Source organism: Hyaena hyaena, unplaced genomic scaffold, assembly GCF_003009895.1.
Source record: "Hyaena hyaena isolate Hyena2069 unplaced genomic scaffold, ASM300989v1 scaffold_690, whole genome shotgun sequence".
NCBI lineage: Eukaryota > Metazoa > Chordata > Mammalia > Carnivora > Hyaenidae > Hyaena > Hyaena hyaena.
The window spans coordinates 494,444-521,933 of NW_024081323.1; the positions used below are offsets into that span (position 1 = coordinate 494,444).

General features: G+C 35.2%; 1 protein-coding gene across 1 annotated transcript in view; it reads right to left on the reverse strand.

The window, feature by feature from the left end:
- Positions 1 to 26,786, reverse strand: part of MEOX2 (mesenchyme homeobox 2) — a 65,500-nt gene extending 38,714 nt beyond the window's left edge. Inside the window, exon 1 of the mRNA XM_039217445.1 lies at positions 26,025 to 26,786. Coding sequence (XP_039073376.1) covers positions 26,025 to 26,541 — 517 coding nt within the window. The 5' untranslated portion in view covers positions 26,542 to 26,786. The remainder of the gene's footprint in view (positions 1 to 26,024) is intronic.
- Between the last annotated feature and the right edge of the window lie 704 nt (positions 26,787 to 27,490).

Below are 27,490 nucleotides of genomic sequence, written 5' to 3' on the forward strand. Positions count from 1 at the left end.
ATTCTATGGATGTCTTTTTAGAATCCTCTTACAAAGTATAAAACTATGTAATTACCCATGTTTCCTGAATACTCACACTTAATTAATTTATAGTATTTTCAACAAAACATATACGACTTAACAAATGGAACATATGTTGTGACATTTATAAACACCAGTCATGTAAACAGATCTTTTATTCTCAGCAAAAAGGAAATGTTCCTATTCTAAAGCAGCAGTAACATTTCCACACGGGAAGAGAAAATATTTACTATGAGCATGAATAGTATCATGGCCTATACAAAAAGTTAAACTTTATTATAGTATAGTATATATAAAGATAATCTAGAGAACTACTAAGACATATTTTGAGTTAAATTAACCTTTTTTGAGATAATTGTTGACTCATTTGCAATCCACAAATAACGCAAGGAGATTCCATGTACCTTTTACTGTTTTGCCAGTAGTAATCTTGCTAAACTAGAGCACAATATCACAATCAGGATATTGGCATTGAAACAGTCATGATACAGAACACTTTCATCACCATAAAGATGCTTCATGCTATTCTTTTATAGCCACACCCAATTCCCTCTGGGTTCCACCACTTCTTTAACTGCTAGCAACTACTACTCTGTTATCGATTTTTATCAGGTTTGTCCTTTCAAGAATGTTATATAAATGGAATGATATAGTGTATAACTTTTGGGATCAGCTCTTGTCACTCACTATAATTCTCTGCAAATTCATGTAAGTTGTTGAGATTCACCAACTCTCCCCTACTCTTTAACTTCACAGGGTCTTTCACAGAGCAGAAGTTGTTGTGCTTGAGTAGAACAGTTATTGTCTTAAAGTATTTTGTTTTGTGAAGCCTACCCCTTTCCTGAACCTTTGCCTAAAGACAGCAAACTTCTGTTGGAGCTTTTTATGTTCATGTTTGTGGGTGTTTTGAGGTTGCTGGCTTCTTCAGCTCCAAGTCTGAGACATATAAGGCAAAGGTAAACCCAGGGAACTCACCACCATAGCATTTTTTGGGTCTCAAAATCATTACCCATTCTGCTTTCCTATCACTACCTTTAAAAATCTTTTTAGGTGTGTTTTATGTATAATGTCCAGTGTTTTCATTTGTATTCAGTGAAAAGAATAAAGAAAAGAACATCTACTCTATCTTTCTAGAAACAGAAACCCCAAATCTACTTTTAATATATAAACCTACTTATATACTATGCAGTGTTATTTTAAAATATGAGTGCAAAAGCCATAACATTGCATTTTTTTTTCACAAGCAATCTCCATGCGTATAGGGATTACTAGTAGGAGAAATGGAAATAATCTTATAGTCTCATGTGTGTATATAGGATGCTAATTTCATATCAATTTCTATTTTTGTCAAAAGATGTCTAATGCCTATACTTAGAATTTTAAACACCTGAGAGTAAAGTACACTAAAAACTTGTTGTTTAAAGTTGCATGCAATTTAGATTCATTATTCTCCTTCTACAATTATTCAGGTACTTATTTATTCCTTTATCAAATATTTGAACAGAAACTTCTTGTCTGACATTATCACACGTTCTTGGAGCTAAATACTCCATATCTGCAGTCAAGTTCAACAGATATAGGTTAATAAATAATTTTAATGCAAAATGGCTCATTCAAAAATAAAAGGATACACAATAATCTACAAGACTAATGTGAGGAAGGCAGGGAATATCTTTCCTTTTTGTTTTATTTCAGTGAATTCCTTTTCTAGGGTGGGTTAAGGATGGCTTCAAGGAGGAAGTGACATCTGGAGTGAGATTTAAAGAATGAATGGAATTTCTGTAGATGCAGAAAGAAAGGTATTCCAGACAAAGAAAAACAAGTACAAAATATTAAAACACAAGAGCATAGAGTGCCCTTCCCTTTGGAAAGCAATACTTTTATGGGGTTGAAGGCCAGCATATGGAGAGTGCTGGAGAATTGGGAGAAAAAAAATTGGCAAGATAGTGTAGGCTAAGACAACATGAAATGTATTAGTTTGAGGATTAATGTATTAATCAGGGCAGGATTACATGGATGCGCCTGAATAGCAGAAACCTGGCCTTATTTTTTAGATCCTCTCCATCTGCACCTGAATTCATGCACTATTGACATTTTGGACCCAGTAATCATTTCTTATAGAGACTGTCCTGTGCACTGGAAGATATTTAGCAGCATCCTCAGCCCCTATCCACTAGTGGCTAACAGCATTCCACCATGAAGATAATCTGTCTTTCAATACTGTCAAATGTCTCCTAGGGAACAAAATCACCCTGGTTTGAGAAAAGTAATGTCACCTTAAAGTTTTAGCAGTGAGCTTGACACATAGTCAGTGGTCAGTGAAAGATATTATACCAGTGGTTACACATGCATTAAAAAAAAAAATGAGAAAGAAGCATTAGCATAAACTGAAGAGGAACTCTTGTCATTATACAGGTGAAAAAGTGTATTTTAAGCTAAGAAATTACAGTAAGGGAAATATTAAAAAGTGATTCCAAATGTAAAATCAATAGTCTTTGGTAACTAAATAGATGAACAGCTCTGCTACTGGTAAATGGCTTTCTTCTTTCCTTATCAAAAGTGTCATGATCTGTAGCTGAGATCTTAGAGCTAAGCTAAATAAGCATGGTTTGAGATAGTAATATTTGAATCATTTCAGTTTTCTCTTAATTGATGAATATATTAACATTCATGAAATTGATTTGGTTAAATGGGCACCTTCATAATATAAGGGGCCTGAGCTTTTAGACACTTTTTGCTTTTTTAAATCCACCACAGATTTCTAATTTAAGTAGAGCACTATGCCAATGAAAGGCGCTCAATATGCACATTATAAATGACTGAATGACTGAAGGAGGAGGGGAGATGAATCAATCATCCTAAAAATATGATCAACCATTTCAAACTGGCATTCTTAAATGGGTTTTCCATTTATGGCTGGGCAAACACACACTGTTCCTGTGTAACACAGAATGCATTTATTATACGGCTGGCAATGATTAGGGCAGTGCTCTGTATAGCCACGAAAGAAAGTCATTCTCTGAAAGACGCTAATGTCACAGAACCTAAGCCTGCGATTTTGGCATTATTAGCACCACTCTATCTGCTTAAGCGAGTTGACAAATTTTCCAGTAACAGGTAATGACTGTCTGAGCTACCAAATACAGTTTCTACTACCATCATGGTTATATTTAATCACATTAGATAGCATTATGAAATGGAAAGAGTCTAGTTAAATAGGGTAAAATAAAAATAAGTTTATAGTTAGACCTTTGCAAAGGTAATTATTTTTATTTTAGGCAAGACCATCATTATGCCATGGAATTAAAAAGGACAAGATCCCTACTCCTTCACATTACTGTTTATTCTCTCTTCTGGGGCTGATTAAGGAATTCTAGAACAGAAAATCAACACCACTACTGTTAATTGTTTTCTGGATTACTTTTGTAGGAAAAATAAAATCAACCAAAGACTATTAGAGACTTCTATATTCAGCAAGTTTGAGGTCTTCAAATAAGGGTACTATCTTTATGTAACACATAATACTTTTTATTTAGGAAAGTGTCCGAGTTTTAGTGCTTTTTAGCTCTCTATTTTCCTAAACTAAAAGCAATTAAGTGTATGTGGAGAAAATCTTGAATCAACTCTATTTATAATCAACAATACAGCGTATATATCAGATAGTGCTTATAGCATTAGGAGAATATTAGCTGTACAATTCTAATGAGATTTTTTTTTTTTTGAGAGTGAGAGAGGGCTCAAGTGAGCAAGAAATAGAGAAAGAGGGAAAGAGAGAGAATCCCACAAGAGGCATAGAAAAAGAGGGGGGAGAGGGAAAGAGAAGAAGAGAGAGGGAGCCAAGTGGGGCTCACCCAAAGTAGGCTTGAGCTCACCCGATGCAAGACTCAGATTCACGAACTGTGAGATCATGACCCAAGCCAAAGTCAAATGCTAAACTTACAGAGGAACCCTGGCACCCTCTAATGAGATTTTAATGGTTGGTAGATTAGAACTTTTGAATGATACTGGATTCAAAATAAAGAAATAAAGATAAAACTGAGAAAATTAAGCATACATTGTAGTTGCCAGGCAATAATATTTTCAAGGTTGAGTAATGCATTAATCCCCTATAGGAGTATGCAGACTTTTAGTTTCCATAGTCTTATGAGCCAAAATTTTATATTTTTGGCTTAAAACAATGAAGCAACCCTCCATTCCTTCAAAAATTTCCACATCCTCTTTCATATCCACATAGAGAAGTGACCCACATATTTTGGGTAATTTATTTGTATTTCATCTTGATGTTTATAAAGAATGAAGCCACTCCAAAGGATTTATGATTGCATGCAGTGCATATAAGCATTTAAAAACAGTTATATTAAATCAATAAATGTCTCCCATAACTAGAAATCAATAACCAAAAAGATTATCAATGCTGTGGGAACAGAAGCCCTAGAATTAAAAGGTCTCTATACCCTTTAATCAAATAACTCATGGATATACATTACTCAGTCCACAAACATACTAACATAGCGGTCATTCCCACATCTGTAAATAATCAAAGCTATAACTGTGGATAGAAAATCAACTTTCCCATTGTAGCTCCCAATGACTAGGGAGTGGTATGACACTCTTTCATAGCCACAAACTGCAGTTTGTTTAAAACTATTGGGAATCATTAAAAAACAATATAATTATAGACCTATTGATGAATAGGTGATGAGTGGAATGATTCAATTTTCAAAAAGACATAATGAAATAAGAACTTTCATACTGTGGCCAAATCTCTTACTATCAAGCGAGAGAAATTTCTACAAAAAATCGTATTATTGAAATATTTTTATTGAAACAATATTGATATACATTATATTACCTTCAGTTGTCCCCCATAATGACTCAACATTTGTATACACTGTGAAATGATCACCACAGTAAGTATCTGTCACTATACACAGCTATAAAACTTTTTTTCTTGTGATGAGAACTTTTGACATTTACCTTCTTAGCAAATTTCACATTAGCAATACAACATTACTGAGTATAGTCACCACACTGTATATTACATCCCCGTATAATGATGATCACTAATCATAAGGGAAATGCAAATCAAAATCACAATGAGATACTATTTCATATCTATTAGGATGGCTCTTATAACAAAGAAAATATAACAAAAGCTGGCAGATTTGCAGAGAAAAGAAAACCCTTGTGCGTGGTTGGTGGAACTGATGCAGTCACTAAGGAAAACCATAGGAAAGTTTCTCAAAAACTTAAAAATAGAACTACCATATGACCTAGCAATTCCACTACAGGGTATTTATTGGAAAAAAAAAAACACCAAATACACTAATTTGGAAAGATATCTGCACCCCCATATTCACTCCATTATTATTTATAATAACTAAGACATGGAAACAACTTAAGTGCTCACAAATGGATAAATGGATAAAGAAGATGTTGTACAAACATATACAATGAAATATTACTCAGCCATAAAAAGGAATAAGATATTTCCATTTGTGACAACATGGGTCAACCTTGAGGGTATTATGCTAAGTGAAATAAATACAATATGATTTCACTTGTATGTGGAATCTAAAAAAACAAAACAAATAAGCAAATGAAAATATAACTCATAGATACAAAGGAGAGGGAAGTGTATGGTGGGCAAAATGGGTGAGAGGGATAGCTTCCAATTATAAAATAAGTAAGTCATGCGGAGGTGATATACAGCATGGGGACTATAGTAAATAATGTATCGCAAATTTTAAAGTTGTTAAGAAAATAATATTTAAAGTTTCTGAATGGCAAAGTCCTAAATTTGTTTTTTTTAAAGATTTTATGTTTTTTTAAGTAATCTCTACACCCAATATGGGGCTCAAACTTACCACCCCAAGACCAAGAGTCTCATGGTCCACTGACTAAGCCAGCAAGGTGCCCCACACTGAATTCATTTTTAAACAATGAAAGAGTGTGAAAACTTTTTGAAGGCAGAGCTATTGTAAATAATTGCATGGTGCAGGCATCCTTAAAGTAAGGACAAATTAGTGTAAGTCATGCAGTGAGAGGTATAGGTATAACAGTAGCATCATTCCAGTCACTGAGCAACCGGCAGACTCAAAACAATTTGCAGTATTGATCTCCCTAGTTACACTCCTGGGTCTTTCAATGTCATGTATTTGGGAAAAAATTAAATAAATAAGTAAACACACACACACACACACACACACACACACACAGGCTGAGAGACTGGTTCTGTTATTGAGGTAAATAAATTCCTTAATCAAAAATAAAAGATGCAGACAAAATTTTTAAAAAATAGCAATGTACCCTCATTTTAAATTTAATTTTGGAATACACTGTCAAATTTCATTTCAATGGCTGTTTATTTCCTTAGTATCTTATTTGATTTTTGGTCTTTCTAGGAGTTTCAGCATTTGCCTTCTCTTTTTGTCCTGCCTGTTATGTGAACTTGTATTTCGCTAGTGAACTGATGGTTAGAATGAATGTGCATTTACTTTAAAGGAATTAATTTATTTTGGTTGACATAAATAAAAATGAAACATAAGTTTGGAATTCTGAGATTAAATAAGTGAGCAAACAATAAAAGCCTTTAACAATGGAGGCTTGATATTTCTTAATCAAATCTCTGCCTTGCTAATAAAGCTAATAAAAGTTCTTATACAAGGATCAATTACCATTTGATTTAAAGTAGAATATGAAATAACCTAAAGATGAAAGAAAGCGAGAGGACTAATTCAGTTGAGAGCCACAGGCCCCCAGATTTCTAGCCTTTCCTCTTCAATTTTCCTATGTTCCCACAGTTCAGGCTTTCTACTTAAGACATTTCCAAGGGCCCTACAAAAGTTCATTTTTGGCTTCATCTCTGCATTTGTGCTGAATGTCAAGGTTTGAGGTTTGTTTGAATTCCTGCTCTGTGGATATCTGCTGGACTTTCTAGCAGGTGTGAAGACCCCATGGCTCCTTCTGTTGCATCTCATTTCCACTTATTAAATACTTTATCTTGGAGGATGAAGCAAAAGTGACTTTCACATTTCCTGGCAGTCTTTTGCTTCAAAGGACTTAATAGTGATTTGATTATTTCAGAGGAAATGGAGACCAGTTAGTGATGACAGATTTATTAGTTAAGTGGACATCACACACACAAAAACCTTTTCTTACAGTTCAGGCCTCCTTCTAACCACACTGTAAATGTTCAAGACAATGTCAGGTATTTGCCAAATCAAAATCATGTGATTCTATATAGTCAAATTTGTGAATTGATATGACCTCCTTCTTCGCATATACTTCCATGATAACTTAGAGAAGAGAAAATACACCAAGAAAACAAATATTATCCTAAATTAAAAGAAAAAAGACACCCTGATGAGTTGGTGACACTGAATATCTTTTGTAAAATCACTGAAGGAATATTGAAACAAAAACTCATGAATTGCAAGCATTCAAGTAAGATGCCTGGGATTCAGAAAGAGCACTTACAACAAAGTAAAACCCTCAAACTCTTATCATGAAGTTATTTCAAGTATAACAATGTTAGAAATTTAATTTTTGTATTAATCACTGATAAAACATTTCTTAATGTTTAAATTTTCAGAGTAAGTTTAAAGAAGAGATATCAACTCCAGAATGGCCCAAATTATTGCTGCTTAATGAATGACCAATTTTACCAGGAAATAAATGTTACACAAGACAGACACTGGGATCTCATCAAAGGAAATTAGATTCCTTTCAGATTTATATTTTTAAAATAAAAATAAATTTTTTAAAATAAGCTAGCTGTGGGGCACTTGAGTGGCTCACTTGGTTAAGAGTTCGACTTTGGTCTATGAATTCAAGCCCCATGTCAGGCTCTGTGCTGACAGCTCAGAGCCTAAAGTCTGCTTAGGATTCTGTGTCTCCCTCTCTCGCTGCACCTCCCCTGCTCATGATCTGTCTCCCTGTCTCTCAAAAATAAATAAACATTAAAAACTAGATACATAAATAATCAGCTAACTAATGTTCAGTATTCATTCAAGTCAAATGGACAGTGGTAACTCCATGATAATATTGCTAGTCTAAAGAAGTAGATTTTCTTGCTATCATTACTCCTATTGTAAAAAGTGACCAGTTGAGCAATCTTCAAAAGGAAAATTTCAGCTATTTGACATCTTAATAAATGGGATGAAATGTTCATATTTTAGAACTAAGAGAAAGATACCAAATTGGAAATTATCAGCACCAGCACTTTATATATTATTTTAGGGATGCCACTCTCTAAGTCTCCATTTTTCTCATTTCAAGATTAAAGGAATGGTTTTGATGAATTCTAGAATCCCTTCCAGTCCTAACATTCTATGAAGGTGCTTAAATATGTCCTGTGGGAAAGTCCTAACAACTCTCAGGATAAAGATGGAGAGAAATGCCAACAGGACTGAAGAAGGGAAAGCTAAGGATTAAAAGTCATTTCACTTGTTTCACAATATTCATCTCAAGTCAGCCCTTGAAATATGGGAGAGCTAATGACATCACAGTTACATCAGTAAATGGACTCCACAATGTCTTCCATGGGCCTAATTTTCCCTTGCCTTATCAAGAGGACACCAATTTCATGCCAAAAATAATGCAGCATATACATTTAACCACCTAGCAAGGTCTCTTACCTTTCACTCTGATTTTATCAAATGACATCTTGGAAATAATAGTTTTGAATTGCAAATTTAGCTATTATGAACAATCACTACTCCACAAACCTTGGTGCATAAGACAAGGAAAGCTTAAATCTTAAAACTGAGGATATGAATGAGAAAGCCCTAGAAATGCATCTTACGCATGAGTCCAAGAACCCAAAAACCTACTCACCAGTTATCTTCTTTATCTTTTTCTACTTCAAAATTAGAAAGTATATATTGAGAGAAATTGAGGCATTTTCTAAAACCTTCCTGGATTTCTCTGGGTATTTTCATCACTTTTGCTACCTTATTATATGTTCTATCATAGTGTTACATTCAGTTGTCTCTATTTTTGTCTTCACTACTATGCTCTGAACCCTTCCAGAAACCTCAGGGTGTTCTATTCATCTTAGTGTGCCCACAACACAGAATCAAGACACTGGCACATAGCAAGCATTTAATGAAGTAAGTATGAGTTTGTGAATTATGATGCTGCTGAAACACCTATAGCATTGGTGTCTGGGGCCAAAGGGAGGATGGGGTACAATTTGACACTAATTACCACTTATCTAAATAGTTCTTCTCTGAGCTACTTGTTTTTGAAGAAGTCAATTTGATCTTCAATATTAATGCTGCTTCCTAATATTAATCTTTAGGTGATTCTAAATGAAGTGTAACTCTATTAGAAAGTCTAGAGGCTTCTGGGTGGCTCAGTCAGTTGAGCGTCTGACTCTTGATTTTAGCTCAGGTCATGATCCTAGGCTCTTAGGATCAAGCCCTGTGTCAGGCTCCATGCTGAGCGTCGAGCCTGCTTGAGATTCTCTCTCTCTCCCTCTACCCCTCTCCATTTGTGCTCTCGCCTCTCTCTCAAATAAAATGAAATGAAATAAGGTATTAATAAAGAAAGTCCCAAATGAGGAGTTTCTTTTAATATTAGGAGAAGCATAGAAAAATGTGAGGAAGTATCGATATGACCTGCAAACAATACAACCACCTCATGAAGAAAATCCTTTAATGATATTTCTGCTGTACCTTGTGATATGCAGCTCTCCTTGCCTAGGTTTAACACCTCTTTAAAATTATGGATCCACTTTATTCCATTCACTTTGAATAAAACATTTAAATGGTCTTAATTGTTTAGTTTGGCTTTTTGTATTATGAGTTTTCAAGGTAAAATCATCCAATTTGGGGCTCAACTATTTCTATTGTGTACTAACATGCATTTAACTGCTTTATTGCATGTAATGAACATACTTTAATTAGTGATACTCTCAAAAATACAGATGCTTTGCAGATGCAGACTATTTCTTTTTACTGGTTTCTATAAAAAAAAAACACTTCTTATCTCTACTTACTATGTTCATGAAAAAGACATTTTAATTGGGAAAACTAAGATTTATTCACCTAAAGTAAAGAAAAATAAATGACCATTCGTAATATAGACTACCATAACCACACATTTATGCACCAATGGCTACCTGTGTCATATGAGCAGATTTTCAATATAGAAGTAAACTTATACATTTCACTCATTGAAAACTACTAACATGTTTTCCCTACTCTTCTTCTACACTGATATTAAAAGAGTAACATAAATTATATTTCATCTGTCCTGATTCTGTTCCAAAACCTCTTAAAAACAATGAGAGTTGCCTGGACACTCGCATATGCTTGGCCTAGAGCTACAAGGTATATATTTGTGTTTTGTGTTCTTAAGATAGCCTGCATATAATCATTAGCATTTTTCTATATTCCCATACTTGAGTGTACACTCTCTAGTCATAAATTCTACATGAATGTATCCAGTGATATCTTTGCTTAACGTGTAGTGCTACTATTTCTTTTTCTCCCACAAATTGCTAGCACTTCAACCACCAATGAAATACCAATTAATCTTTATTAACAATGATTCCACTGATGAATAGTCCTTCTACTTCCCACATATTCAAAACCCTCAGTTGTGGCAACCTAATTGTGTAATGTATGGGCACGGCCAAATACACACAGATGTTTCACAGTACAGATGTGATACTCCCTATACTCCACTCTTCATCGCATTCGCTCTTTTCTCATGCCAAAGTGAATGCTTTATCCTCATTTTTCCTGCAAATGTTAAAAATCTCCTCTAATAGGCAACTCTGTCAGCTACCTGACTTGCGATTCCGGAAATCACACCAGGGACTGTGAAAGACCAAATCTTTTCAGAGGCTATAAAAGTTAATAATTCTTTGTCATTAATTGCCACTGTCTGATTCTATTAAGTTTTCATACTTTCCCCCTGGAAAATCTAGCCTAATTCCTGGCATGTTCCCCACCCTTTCCCAGAAAAATGTTCTCCTCCCTATTCCTCAAGAGGCCTGGAAGAATCTCCCTAGTTGACCTTACATTTTTTAATATGCTTTGTTTGCCCTCTCCACTTCCAATATTCTGGGTTTTTTTTTTTTTACATTTATATCCATTATTATTTTGTGTTTTACTTTATTTTAATTCTGTATTTATAATTCAACCATTTAATATCTCTGACTTTGCTTTTATGTTTCTAACTGCCCCAATCCCAGGCTTATATATTTTGTTTAATTAATAATCATTTTAGGATACATTTTGGCCTCTTTAAAATCAAGAATGTATTTTATTTCAGTAAACATTTGGTTGACCAAGCAAGCACCCATGTATCCAAGTCTTTTAACAAAATAATGCTCTTTACATTTTACTTTCAGATAAGCTTCAACTTTTACAGTTACACACTTAACTGTATTCAGCTTAGTGTTGTATCTAAATTTGCATAATCTCTTTCTCCACTTGAGGAGATTCTCATCCTTGGGGACTCTTTCAGTAGCTGAAGAGCAAGAAAGTTTGTCTTTTTGTCTAGAGGCCCTGTTCAGTGGCACTTTCTAACAAATGGAAATGTTGTGTATTTCACTGGTTAATACATTATCCAACACGCACACATGGCTGGTAAGTATGTGGAATGTGGTTACTGATGTTGAGAACTGATTTTTAAATTGTATTTAATTTTAATTAAAATTTAAATGGCTATATGTGGCTAGTGATTACCATACTACACAGCATAGAAGAGTATTATGATTATTGGCGATACACACAGTTACAGTTACACAAATGTCCATTTTTAGGAATCCTATCATTTTTATTAAGCAAACAGATCTGACATTGCTCTCCATGTGCAGAAAAGGATAAAATTTAGAATACAAAATCTCTGCTTCTCAGAATGTTTCAACACAGAAACAATATTCTAAACCAGTAATTCTCAATCTCAATCTGGAATCACTTGAAGTTTTGAAAAATTCAATATCCAGATGAAATATGATATCTGAGATCATTTCAAAATAATTAAGACAAGGTGAAGGAGGAGTAGGATGGTATAAATTACATAAGATACGCCATGCTTGATAAATATTGAACACAATGGACACATGAGTGTTTGTTATATGATGCTCTCCCTTCTTTAAATGATGTAATTTCATATTATAAAATTCAAAACAATTACAGATTAACTTAATTATAATCAATGAATCATTAGTATTTTTTAAAGCATGCCCCACTCATTCCAATGTAATATCAGTAATGAGTTACTGGTCTGAATAAAGTAATTTTATAATACCATATTAACGGAAAAGACCAGAAGCATGAATAATCTGCAAGTTATTTTTCTTTATGAAGTGAAGGAATTGTTGAAATAGAATCAATATCAGAGTCAGGGATAACATAATTTTTAAAAACTGTCAAAACATATTACAACGCAGATTAATGTTAACTCATTTACAGAAATAAAACCCAACTCACATGCACAGGTAGGTCTTCCGCAAACTTTCCTTTCATTAGTTTATATGATTTGTGAAAGCTCAGACCCACAAGTGAGATGATTTCTTCAGCTTGCTCACCCCTCACTATAAGTGCTCTCTCCTTATGAGCCAGGATATGTATGTGTGCCACTTGTCAGTGTCTTAGATCCACATTTTCTCATCATGTAGCATTGTTTAAATATGGTTAGCCAGTCATACTCAAGGCAGAACCCAAGACATTGTGGACTGAACTAGCATCACTGCATTACTTTCCTCATAAAAGGGACTTTTCCTTTCTTTTTAGTAATTCGGCCTATTTGAAAATAACCCCTTTTTTTTACTTTTTCACATCACCAAGTATTTGTGCCACTATTCAACACAACACTGCAGGTCAATTAATATTCCATATTTTCCCCAACTGTCCCATGATTTCTAGTTTAATTTATTTTTTGGCTTTGTTGGACAGACATTTTAAATACTACAATTACTTGGCTACATGCAATGTGCTCAACAATGCATGGCATAACTTCACAGAATGTTTATAGAATCTCATGTTTCACCCAAAAATAAGGGAATGAGGCATTCCTATACATTAATTAACAGGAAGTTAGGCTTAACAATCACTGAACTGTTGAAAATATAGACACATTAACTTTTGAAATGTAGGAAATTTTTTTGTTGATTTATGATAAAGATTTTAATAAATGCATATTTATTTTTGTTCTGATTTTTTTTCATAAGTGGTAACTATAAACCACATAATCCCAGGTATTTGACCTTAGAAAGCATCCATAAAAATAACTCAGAAACAAACACAGATCATTACTTAGGTTGGATATTAATTAAACTCTCTTGAAAAGGTGTCATAAGCAAGGTTTTAATGACAATAATGAATATATATTGAATAAAGATATTACAGGCTATGGGATCAAAATACAAAATAAATCTGGCAGGCAGCATAGAGATAAATATACACAGACATAAGTACATGTAAAACGAGTAAAATGTAAATTAGATTAATGGATATATTAATACCAGTTTTCTGGTTATGCTATTGTATTATAATTATGCAAAATATAACTATTGGAGGATACTGGGTAAAGGGCATACAGGATCTCTGTATTATTTCTTACGACTGCATGTTAAGTTATAGTTTTCTCAAAATAAAATGTTTTTTTAAACAAGGGTAGGCATAAAGTTTATTGAGGAAATAGTGGTTAAAATAAAGAGAACCCACGGTCAGCAACACTGACCCAGCTGATTAATAAAGGCTTTAATGATTGAGTTAGGGGACTTTAGCTGGAAGCCCATTAATATATAGCCTAAAATTCCTACCAAAGGAAGCTAGATAGTAAGTAAGTAATATCACAAGGAGTTCCTGACTAAATGGGAGATGTAGAAAATCCTGTGGAAAACTTCTTGACTGTGGCTATGTTGACATGTATTTAGGCACCCACATAAGGAATACCAGAACACTGTTTTAAAGTAAAAAAAAAAAAAAAAAGCTAAACATCGTGTTCCAAATACTACATGAAAAGGTTACTTTTGGGGTGCCTGGATGGTTCATTGGGTTAAGCATCAGACTCTTGGTTTCCACTCAGGTCACGATTTCATGGTTCATATGTCCAAGACCTAAGTCAGGTCCTGTGCTGACAGCAAGAGATTCTCTGTCTTCCTCTCTCACTGCCCCTCCCCCACTCTTACCCCCTTTCTCTTAAAAATAAAATAAACATTTAAAAAATAAATAAATAAAATGCTTATTTTTTAAAAAAAGAAAATATCACCTTGCCAGGAAAACTCTACTTTAAATTTCTATCTAGTTATATATATAACATATATAAGATTATAAGACACATTATTATATGTTATATTATATCTAATTACATGTTGTGTACATATGATAGTAAACAAAACTTGGTTGCACACAAGAAATTAGAAATCTAGTAGTACATCATTGATGGACATTAGCCATTCCATGTATCATTTGCATCAAAACCTATAATTAAACATTCATAGCATGTGAAATAATTTCAATTTAATGTAGAATTCCAACAAGAGGAATGAGAGTTAAAATATTACTATATTGAATACAGGATTCCATTAGGGAAGAATGAAGAAAGATAAAGATAGTAAGAAGAGAACTGCATCAGGAGTCTTAGAAAGGAAACTAAATTAAGTGGAAGAGACATCAGTACAAAGAAGAAAAAATTAAAGGAAAATGTGGAATAGAATGGATTTGGGCCAAGCTATGTAGGATGAGGCTACATGGCTGAGCCTTGAATATAAGTCTAGCAGAAAAGGAGAAATTATCATTTGAGATCATTAATGTGAAAGCAGTCTGAATGTAAATTAAAATTACACAAAAGAGGAATTATGTTTTATTATTTTCAAAATGGTGTTGTGTTTAGAGAAAAAAAAAGGAAAAGAACATTTCTTGAGTGAATGAACTGCATTTTTTAAAGTGTTTATTTTTGAGAGAGAGAAGGCACCAGCATGTTCCTGGGTGAGCAGGGGAGCGGCAGAGAGAGAGAGACTGAGATTCAAATGGGCTCTTCTGCTTTTGGTGGGGCTTGATCTCAGGAACCAGGAGATCATGATCTGAGCCTAAGTAGGATGCTTAAATACTGAGCCACCCGGGTGCCCCCAACCATATTTTGATGTTTAAATTTGTGTTCTGAGGGTCTAATAAAAACCAAGGATCTGGAATCATCATTAAAGGTCATTGTTATAGTGTTTCAGAAGCTGTATGGTTCAATGTATTAGAGAGGAGCAGATGGGTCTGGTGTTTACAGATTGTGAAGAAGGTGGGTGTGGGCCAGCAAGGAGAAATAAGGAAGGTAGGGCTGGTTAGCAAAGGCAAAATGGCCAACCACTAACATTTCTAAATATTTTCTATGCAAGAAGACTGCATTCAAATAAAAACTAAGATGAATACTTAGCTAAGAATAGAGATAAAGTTGATGACTTGTGACAAGTGAGAGCTTCTAAGGGTCTACTTAGAGCTATTCATTATTTTGAACACAAAAAGCTAATACTTTATAGGTAAAGCCCAATTTAGCAAAATTCACCTGAGTTAAAAATTTTAAAACAGAAAACATATTCTTCAATTCACAAGTGGTTACCCAAAATATTATTCTGTTTACATAAATATCTATTATTTATAGATATAGTACAACAAAGTCTAGCTGCACATTACTAAATATTGAAACTTAGAAATGCTATGATTTATTATATGAGGTGTTAAAATATATAGGCAAATTGATAACAAGAATTATGTCATTACAAAAATGAAGCTCAGAAAGTATAACAGTGTTTATATTCATAAAACAAGAATGAAAAGTGACTGAGGTAACCATAAAATCAGATTTAGAGAGAGGTAGTTTACACCCAAGTAAAGCACTTTGTCAAATTCCATTTTATTCACTCAAAAGCAGTAGCCAACATTTTAAATGATGCTGAAATTTATTTTTATTGGGAAGACTAAAAACTTAAGGTTTCAAAATATTTTATGAGATTTTCCTTTTAAGGGCACTAGGCTGAAGTCAGGATATGGAAGTTCAGCTTCCACTACTTGGCTGAATGGACAGACATGACTTAATTTCTCTGGGCACATTCTCTCATCTAGGAAATACATTCATTGAACGGGGTAATGCCTTGGGAGTGTTATGGTGTCTTGATAATTCAGATCCTAATGACCTATTTAAACATTAAAGATTACGACTCATTAAGAAAGTTAACCAATCAAGCCTACCTTGAAATCTAAGAATAATGAACTAGATAATGTCATTGGCCCTTTCTTATCACTGGTAAGTATTATGTAACGTTTAATGTTCTCTTCTTCTTCCTGGACCTCTCTCCCAATGCCCGCTCAGCTCTTCCATTATCCAGCAGAGAAGCAATCACTACTAATTTGAATTCTCTAACTTTAAGGGTTATATTGCTATGAATCTAGGATCTTTGAAGTGTTAGCTCTGGCATTTAGAATTTTAATACAGTATTTGATTTTTTTATTTATTTAAAAGTAACTGGCTCAGACCATCAGATATAATAAAATTTCCCGAAAGTACTTTTCTGAATTCCCCACATTGCACTGTGGGTGGAAGAGAGGTGACTAAGCTTACCAGAGTGAAATCAGTCAGTCATCTAGGACTTGCAACTCAGTATATAATCTCAAAAATTTATTAAATATAAGTAAATACACAAATAAGTAAAATATTTTTGCCTTTTTTCTATGAAAATTGAAATTATCAAATAAAACTGTTTGTATGTATTTTATGAGGGATATAATACATTTTTAGCTTTTCGTGGTATCTACATATTTACCTTTCATGAGGGTCTCCAAATGAAACCACCAAAAATAACCAGGAGCTACAATACGTAAATTCTCTCCACCAGAAACTTCATAACATGGCAGAAAGAATATCATGCCTATGCTCCTAGTTAACACTGAAAACAGACACCTGAAATGTCATTGTAATATTGAAATCCCTTTGGTTTAAGTCCTGCTCCCTTTTGACTAAATAAATACCCTTTTGTAATGTTGCTCTTGGGGAAAAAAAAAAAAAAAGCATTTGATGGAAAAGTGGCAGGAAGCACCAGAGAATGGTGAGGCAATGCTCAACCAAAAGAGGCTGTGGAATGGGAATCTTAAGGGTGATTAAGTGAAGGAAATTTGAGCCCTTACACAACTTGGTCTACAACTCGTTCTACAATTCAGGAAAATGGCATGGGACTTACAGTTCTAGTGACAATGGCAGATTATTTTAAATCTTTAGTTATCTTTAGGCAAGTAATATTGCCTATAGAAAATTAGTGGTAAAATACAAATAAACAGACAATATAAGATAGAGCTTATTTTCAGGTGGGGCATACCCATGACATAATTGCACCTACACTGATATAAAAATAACAACACTTACTGACCCAGACATTGCTCTAAGTGCTTCATATTACTTAACTCACTTTAATATTTAGGAAACTACAAAGCAGAGAAGTTAAATCACAGCTAGCAAGAGAATTAGCAAGACATTAGGCTTCTCCCAGATACATGGACATTTCTCCTCGGCAGCCTGCATTCCTTTACAGCTTCTATGGATTTCATTACCAAGACTAGTATGGTCCGTTTCACTGTCTTCTGGTTATAGTTGGCCAATGGAAGGCAACAAAAGGAGAATGGAAGTCATGAAGATAGTTTACTGGATGATATTTGATACTGGCTGCAATCTTCCACCTGAGCTCCCCCCTTTGCCCGAAGCCTCTGTCCTGCTGTTTTCCCTAGATTCTGGATTCTTTTAATAGCTCCCTCTATTTACCACCTCAGGTTTAGAGGAGCTAATGTTTTCCAAATGTGGGCAGACCCTGGATGATTGACCATTTCCTGTTGCTTTCTAACATATTGGTCACCATCACATAGTCATCATCAAACTCTTTTCATCTTCAGTTATCCCTTTGAGTGTGCCATCTATTTCCTTGTCTGATAAGATAACTAAGAAATAAGATAAATCCTTAACGATTTATCAACTACTGGCTAATTAAGCAAAACAATTACACACACATACACAGTGTTTCTGTTACTTTTTATTTTCCCAAATATCTGAGAATCCAAGAATAAGTTTGGTAAAGGTCATCTTCCAGGAACAAAGAATAGTTTAGAAGAAAAGATATCTGTAATTCCCCGAATTTCTAAGGTGGACATGCAAAAGGTGATAATCCTGGAAATGTGCACAGCAGCAGGCCCCCACATTTGGATGCCTAACCTCTGGCTTTCCTGCCATTTTGGTCTATCGCAACAACTTACACCTAGATGCTGTCTACTTTAATGCATCCAGATCCATTGGTATTTCATATTAAAAAATTCCCAAAGTAAAGTATCCTCTAGTTGGAGAGATATTAATTGCTGAAGACAGTAAACATGCTGAGAGCTCATTTTACATTTGAAAAGTATTAAGGAGAGACGTCACTTAATTTCAATCTATCCAGTTATGAGTAAAGCTCTCTTTACATGGTTCTTAAAATGTGGAAGCCATTTGCTAAATTATCAGTGTACGAAAAAGTCAAAGCTACATTTTATCTACTTAGTTCCCACTACGTTTCTGATCACACAATTCTATTTTTGTAAACTTCATGTTTTAGCTATCAAAATAAAATCAATCATTTGTGAAATTTACTTGGTTATTCACTGTTCATTTGGTAAGAGTCACTGCCCATTTTACTTTTTATTTCAACTAATAAGAATATACTTCAGTTTAGTTTGCTAGTTTTTCATGAGGCTAGGAATGACCATCTAAAAGTTTACTGAACAGTCCAGACAATATAAGAAGCCGCCTCTACAGACACTTGATGACACTTCACCACTACATTTGCAAATAACTATCACTTTGCAAAAAACTAAGTTTTTATTTGGGTGTCGTTTCTGGCAAAGCTTTAAGGCTACATTTTCAAAGAGCAAAATTCCAGGCCTTTAAAATCCTACTGGCATCCACCCGCCTAAGCTGGACCCTCCTCTACGTTTCCGCAGAGCCTGAGAGGGAGATGACTTCATCTTAATCATTTTCTTGCCCATAGTCATGTAAGATAACTGAGGGGTTTTCTTTTCTTAGAGCATTATGGGATCCCTTGAAGTGTGTGGAGAATAATGAGCTAAAGGAAGAGAAAAACAAAAGAAAACAAAAACTGCAGGGGAGTTGGCAGATTTGACTTTAATGACTATCATTGATTACCAGCTTCGGCCTGTTGGACTCTCCACACAGCTGTATATGTTTCAAACCTAATATTTTATTTTCTAACTGGAACATTTATATCATATTGAGGTCTCTAATGTGCATGCTCTACTTCAGATGATATTTTATCAAGAAATTAAGTTTAGAATTTTATCAATTTATTAGTATGTGTGTTTATACATATATATCTTCATATAAGGAGATTTTTTAAAGCATGCTTTAAGAATAGCTGCCATGTCCTAGATAATTTAGCACCCTCCCTGTTTTCTTTTCACCACTAACCTTTCTAATAAAACACAGTAGAAACTCGTACCTATAAAAAAATACCTCCTTATATTCATAATTCCAGCCAATGTAATTTACCCAAGTGTCAAGAAACATACCTAAAACATGTTAGAAAGAAAGTTTATGAAATCAAAGAGGACATTTAAATACATTTGAAGCATTTGAATTGAGTTGATTCTGTGAAATTTCAAAGAGCAATGATTTTTTAATTTAAATCTGTAATCAAAACCCTAACGGTTTTACCACTATGACTTATTCCCTTGTAAACTTATGTTATATTCATAGTAAAAGTAGAACTTCAAGGATAAAAGAATTAAGTCACCAAAATATACAAATAGTTTAGAATCATTAAATTTTAGGAAACGCTAACTTTTGAAAGAAGCACAGCAATAATATCATGTAGGATAAGATCAGATTTATTAATTTTTAGATCTCTATAGTATATAGACAGCTGATTATTTCCAAAAGCATTTTTCTCTGTTTCATATAAATTATTTCTGAGAATGTATGTGTATAATACAGATTTTACCTGATGATTCTTGTTCATAAACACATGTAAGAGATAAAAAAGTGCATCATAAATTATTTTCAAACCCTATGAAAACCAATATTCTAACACATGATAACAAATGCAGAGAGTAATGTGTAAACTCAGAAATATTATATTGCTGTGGAAAATATAACATCATAAGTGAAAGTTTTGTGAATAATCAGAAACTTTATTACATATTTAAAATTCCAAATACAGAGAAATGAATAATTAACCCATTCAACCACATATGCATTTATACTCTTACCAAGTAACTTTCTGTTAATTTAGTAGTAAATATGTCAAAAGGTTTCAAATAGAAATACTTACTCTAAAATTTAAAAGCTATGTCTGAAACTTATACAGATGGATCAATGGCTATATTTCTGGTTATTCAGTATCTTAAAATACTATCTAACACAGCTTACTGAAAGGGAAAATAAATTCCCTACATATTTATAATGTAAGTGGAAAACCATTAGAGAAAAAGGCATTTGATTTAAATTAATTCTGCTTCCACATAGGTAATGCAAATTGAAGGCTGAGACCTAAATGACCTTTACCATTGTAAGTTTTGCTCCCTGAAAGCAATAAAATATTCTGCAAAGTTTTCTCCAGTTGGATTTTGAACCTCACCGATGACTAAGATTTAGGAGCAGTGCAGAGTGTTACAGCTAACTTTTCTTTACTGTGTTCCTCCATCCCTACTTGCGGGTTTCAGTTCAATACCTCTATTCCAACAGATGGTCCTAAGACCATCATAAGGAAAAGGGAGAAATTGTTAGTGCTTCACTTTCTTTCCAATCTTTACAGAAAGCTTATTATTGATAACTAAGCTGTATTAATGACTAGAGCACAGAATACAGAGAAATAAACTGTGACCATAAAATGTATTTTATTGGTTAAATACATTAAATAGGAAATATATCATATGTACCTCAATTTCTAATTTGTGGACTTTGGCCTTGGTTAGTATTTCATCCTTTAATTTTTTTTTTATTTTAACCGCTAGAATCAGTCACCAGTACCATAATGCAGGAAATATAATTTAACTGGCTACTCAAGAATTAATCCTTCTTATTTTATGATTTCAATCAAGAGGGGGGAATGCTACTTCTGATAGGCTCACTTCATGTACCAATATATTTTCCCAGACAATGTTTTATTATTAAAAAAAACATTATGGTAAAAATATATATAATTTAAGAGAGATAAATCATCTACAACTATTAACTCAACAAATATTAATTAAGAAATCCCTAAATGTAATTTATTCTCTAATATTTTCCCATTCTTAACATATATCAGTCATAGGTGTTTATAATCGTTATAGAAACACTTAGAAGAGAGACATGCTCTGAAATTTTAGAAATAAACTACTTAAGTGAACACAGTGTAAAAACTAAAGTACATTATTCTATTATATTTAGGTCTTTCTCATTTGAAATCAAAACCTAAAAAGCCCTCACATCTTTGTTTCTGGCTGCCATTTTTAATACAGTTAACAAAGTTGCACAGCATATATATATATATATTTTAATATAGTAAATGAATAAAAATGGCACCATTACCAAGTCAGGTACATGTAATAGATTTATGTGTGGGGAGTTTTTATATTATTCAGCTATTAATTCATACTCAAGTTATTTCTCAAATTTAAAAAAGTTCATTTTTATATCAAATATGGAATTAATCTCCCAAATTTCTCTGGGTCTAAAGGGAAAAATTTGTCCACTTTTGCGATTTCATTTTTTGTGTAAAATTAATTTCTTAGGGTGTTTGGGACTTATAATAAACATTATGTTATTATAAATGCCAATGCTCCGATGTAGGGTCAATGTTTTCAAATCACACAGAGGGAAAACGGTAATATACTTAAAACATTTTTTCAGTTTATTAGTAGAGATCAGCTTACAGGGTGCCAACTTAATGGTTTCCATTGAAAGTTACTATAAATAAAGATTAAAATTTTAAATATTCGGTGCTGGGTTTTTAACACAAATTAAAGTTTTAGCAGTATCATGCCTTGCATTTAATGCTTTTCCTTTTCAAATGAACTATAAAATAAAAATATTTACAAAGATTTCAAATCCATATCTATTTTTATTTGCTTTATTCTTTCCATTCATTGCTAACTTTCGACAATAAAGCACCTTAGTCCTAAAGGGACTGCTGTTCTTGACTTTTGAGTGTAATCATTTGAGACACTCATGGAGGTCAATGGTACTTAGAATTTTTTATGTCAGGTCACCATTTTAAAATGTTCACACCTAAAATTAACCTACCACTCCAAGAAAAATACTTAAATGACATTTTTTTATTCCGTAGATTTGAGACACTTAATTCGTTTAATATTCTTCTATAATTATCAAGATCCAATAAACTATTTTTAATTCTAGAACAAATGCTAAAAAGCCATAGCCCAGTAACATAAAGATAATAATAAAGTAATTATTCTTCCTTTCAGAAAACATGATTGAAATATCTAGAAAAAATTACAATATAATGCCAGAGTCAGAGTGGGTAAGACACTGCTCTATATTTAAGTTCCAGCTAATTCAGGTAATACTGACTTGTCATTCTGCATAGTCAAGCAAATAGATATAATTTGACAACAAATATTTTATTATAATTATTATAACTATAACTATTTATAATTTTATAAGAATCTAATATTATTCAAAACCTTATAAAATCCACACCCCAAACCACTCCCTTCTTTTTAAATATAATTTTTATTTTTTAATAAAATATGTACTTATTCAACTAATTTGAATATGAAATATTTACATATGTATACTGTATATTGCCTGCATAAAATCTAAAGTTAGACTGACTGATCTGTTTTCATTATTTTAACTAAAAGTGGACAGTTTATACCTATTACCACATTGCTTGGAGAACAATCAAATGTAATTGAAGCCAAGTAATTCACACTATTTATAGACATTTTTTCAGAATCACCTGCTTTGTATAGATTGTTTTAAGTGAGGTTGTAAAGTTTTGATTTTTAAGAGTTCCTTTGAAGACATCGCAGATGCTGGCTTTGCTAATAATGCTGGAAAGCATAGCAGGTTCAAAGTTGCAAAAATGTTTAACACATATAAAAAATAACAGTGTGCTTCTCCATTAAACTTGGCTATTTTCAATTGTCAGTAAACTATAATGAAAGCCCAAAGTCCACAAATATTTGTTTCTAGACCCTTAAGCTTCTTGATTTTGCATATGTGTGTGTTTGGGAGGGGGAATGCACAGAAATGTACACTGGACAATGTTACCTGTTATAGTTTTAGCATCATTACCACGGATAAAAATTTGGGTCACTTTTCAATATTTTATGTTGCTTAAAATTCTATTCGAATCCCACAGGGTCATGCAAACATATACATACACGTACAATCTGAGTATTACATGCAACGATACAGAATTTTGGTTCTGACTTTGCCCTAGATTTATATGCCACGATTACTTTCAATTATTAACATACAGTAATTATAAACTTTCTAACAAGGTCTCTACTATGCATGATATGACTTTCATCTCATACAATTTTAAAATTTCAAGAGTTCAGAAATTAATCTCATTTTTTAAAAAATACTGAAATACTGAAACTGTGCTATAAGCAATATGAGATATATGTGTTAATAATATGCCAAAATTATAGTGGTTTTCTGAATTGCTTTAGTTTCCATTGGATCAGGATGCCCTTATAATACTGTGACATGAAGTAACTATAAACATTAATGTGGAAGACCAACTGAAATATCACAGGAGAAACATATCTTGAATCTAAATCTATCTAAAGATCTAACAAATATTAACACAAATAGTGAAATTCCCAAACTAAATTTCATTTTTAATGAGTATACATATATTTAACTGAGAACCATCACAATATCTCCTTTTAGTTAGTCGAAAAGTTCTTTCAAAATATCCCACCATGAATAGAAAACGTTCGTTCTAACTCCGGAGTGATTCTACCCTTGGTGATGACTAATTGTATTTCCCACTCAAGATCTAATCTATTAATACTTTTATGTAGCTGATGCAAAGTTTTGTGCTTGTTTTTCTGGGACCCTAGTTTCAACATATAAATATAAACTTATTTTGTTATATTGTTATTTCCCACCAGATGAAGGTAGCACTATTAGTATAACTGGTTTTCTTAAGAGATTTGTTATTAAAATAATTTAAGGGAGCCAGTTCTTGAATACCACTTTCTCTATTTCCCTCTGACCGATAGAATATTTGCCTATATGAAAATTCAGTTTACAGTAAGAAGCTTAGGTGCATTGATTCAGTTCCGGAGACATAAGGAACAGCCCATCATAGGTTTTTCACTGCAAAAGTTAAATGAACAGTAAGAGATTCTGTGAAATGCAAAAATCGACTGACCAACCTGAATTGGGATCTGCTCCAAAAAAGTTACATTGATATCAAATGCTGAGCCCAAGAAATGAACACTGTATTTTAAAGTTGACTTTTTTAAAAATGAAGATGGAAACCTTCTTGCTATGGTTAACCTCTAAACTGTCTTAAGAGAGTCACTTATACTTAGTAAAAACCATTACAAATGAATGATACTGCTGGTAAGTTTCTTAGATATAAGCTAATTTGTGATGGAGCATTAAAAGTTCACCCCTGACCTTGAAAAGTAAAAGTTGGATTTTAAGTTTGTGATAGAAGAATGTATCTCATTCTAACGCTGAAGAGCAACAGATACCACTGCTGCAAAAGAACACGAAGTATGCGGCTCAAACATCGCCATTTACGATGGCCATTTACGATGGCCTTACCTAAAGCATCATAACAAAACAAACATTCTCCAATCTTTCACATTAAGATCTGAAATTACCTTCTAGGACTTGTTAACCAATCCCTCAAAGGAAGAAAACGACGTAAATATTATATGGAACAAGTGACACTTTCCAGAAGATGGAACGCAGGTTGTGCGATGGCTACAGAAGAAAATTCGTTAACTCTCTTAATTGTAAAGTATCTTTTAACAATTTCATAATGATGCAGATTGTGAAGGGCTTTAAGGAGTTGCCTGAAAAGCTTCAGTTTCCCGGGAATGCTACAGCTTACTTGGCAGTCTATGCCTTCAAACGTCTGCGTTTAGTAAAGTTCCCTTGTGCGGGCTACTCAAGTGATCCCCACGTAGTTCAGCGCCTACTGCGCGCACCCTCGCATACCAGGCTCAAACACTTAGAGAATCAACACTGCCCCGGTTGCTGTTTGTTTCCAAGCACTTGCCTCCCATAATACTCAGCTGGAGAGTATTTTACTTTCCACATTTGCAACTCAGATTTTCTATTTAGATTAGCACCACACGAACACAACTACTATTAAAAAATCGTTTTTCCGCAAGAGTCTGATCATGTATTTATTTACCAATCTCTGACACATTCCTTAAAATCCTCTGAATTCCTAGATTGTCTTCTTCCCCAAGAAAGGGAAATTTTTACCATTTGGAATAGGGTGCTATTTAAAGAACTCTGAAATCAGAATTTAAAAAAAAAACCTAAAACTTTTTTTTTCTCATACGTTCTGCCAAGTTCCACTGCAAGTTCCAAATATTGTGCAATAATTTGGAAATCCAGTTAACGATGGGAAAAATCGAGCCACTCGGAGTCGGGAACTTGCAAGCGAAAAGTCAAGGAGCAGCAGCCGCACGCACGCCCGGCGGACGCTGCATCCCAGGGCGCGCTCCCCTCCCCACCGCTCAGATGGAAGGTCACGCTACGCAATCGATTTCACATACTGTCACTTGTCCTTTTTTCTTAACCCTCTGGTAAACTAGTTGGAACCTTGGAGAGATTAACACTGTTGGCTGCAGTGTTGCCCTTGGAGAAACACGTGCCCCCAAATAACAGGACCAAAGCAGCCCCACCGAATCCGGCGGCGGGGAGCCAGAGAGGGCACGACGTATACCGTATTCCCTGCAGCCTCACAGTAGTGCGAGAATCTTCCCAGCCATCTCCCCGCCCCTTTTCGCCGACAGTGCCCGGTGCGCTCTTACCTGAGCTATCGCTTTTCCTTTTGCCGCCACTTCTCTTCTCCGCCTCCGCGGGTGACAGCGCCTGGCGGCCGTAGTCCCCTGGCGCGCACGCGGCCCCGGTTGGGGTGCTGGAGCCCAGACTGGAAGAATTGGAACACAGGACCGGCGGGCTGCTCCCCAGCTCCGGGGGCCCTCCCGAATCCGGCTGGAGGCAGAGGCTGTGACGAGCCGCACTCGGGGGGGAGGACATCTGCGGGAGGTGCCAGTTGGTTTGCAGAGCTTGGTGCTGCTGCTGCTGCTGGTGGTGGTGGTGGTGATGGTGGTGGTGATGGTGGTGCCCCCTGTGATGCTGGCTGGCAAACATGCCCTCCTCGTTGGGGTATCCCGCGATTATGCAAGACGAGGAAGAAGTGGAGAGCTCGGGGTAGGACATATGGTCAGATCTTCCATGGAGGGCGAGAGAGGACTGTGAAAACGGGTGCAAGCCTTGCGCCGTGGCGTGAGGGCTGCGCAGGCAGCCAAAGAGCGGGTGTTCCATAGCATGCAAGTCTCAGGTTCCAGGCAGACGACTTCACGATGCTTCCAAACGCTACCACCCTCTGTCACTTTTCACTGGAAATCGTGTTTCCCCCCTCCCAAATAAATAACCGCCGTTTCTGCAAAGCTCAGATAATCCCGGTCCCGAGCCCTAGCGGCCAGTCTCCTTCACATATAAACACTCGGACCTGGAGAAGCTTCCCTTCGAGCTACTCAGATGTCAAGAGTAGGAGAGGTTGAAGCCAAAAGAAGGTGGTCCCAGAGAACTGCTTTCAGGGGGAAACGGCTCGGAGAGGTTATAAATAGAGTGTAATGTGAGCTGGGGGCTGGCTTAGGAGCCCGGCGCTGACCACATGCAAACTCCCTCCAAAACTCCCGCTCAGTCTGCGCCATGCGCTCCCAGTTCCACTTCCTATCTCCGGCTGGACGCACTGCGTGCGTCCACGCCCGCCCGTCCTTGCCAGCCGCCGAGGCTGCAAGCGGCGCGCCTGGCGCCTAAACCCGAGCCGGGCCGTACAGCTCTTCTCCCTTCCCGGCGGCCGAGGTGCTCCGCGGCGCACGCCACCCCAAACTCCGCACTCAGTGTCCGGCCCACTCCCTTCCCTTAAGAAAGGTGTCTTGTCAGTGCCACTTGAGCACTGGCACCTGCAGGATAGCTAGCGGTAACGGCTAGCTCTTGAAGAGCACGAAAGGGAAGTAGGAAGGAGCAAAAACATCAGAGCTATTTTGGCGCGCGCTCAGAAGGTTTTCAAACTCTACATCAACGCGTGTCCTGGGCGCAGCGGCGCGCCTTGCTTTTCGCAGTTGACTCTGGGTGGGTTGTTAATGGGCTCGCTTCTGGCGCCCGAGGTTTCTGGGAAGTGCCTCACGGCAGAAAAGGGCTATTCCCAGCGCTGAAAAGAGAGAAACCTGGTGGCGTAGGTGAAAACCGAGGGGCGGCGAGAGTTGCA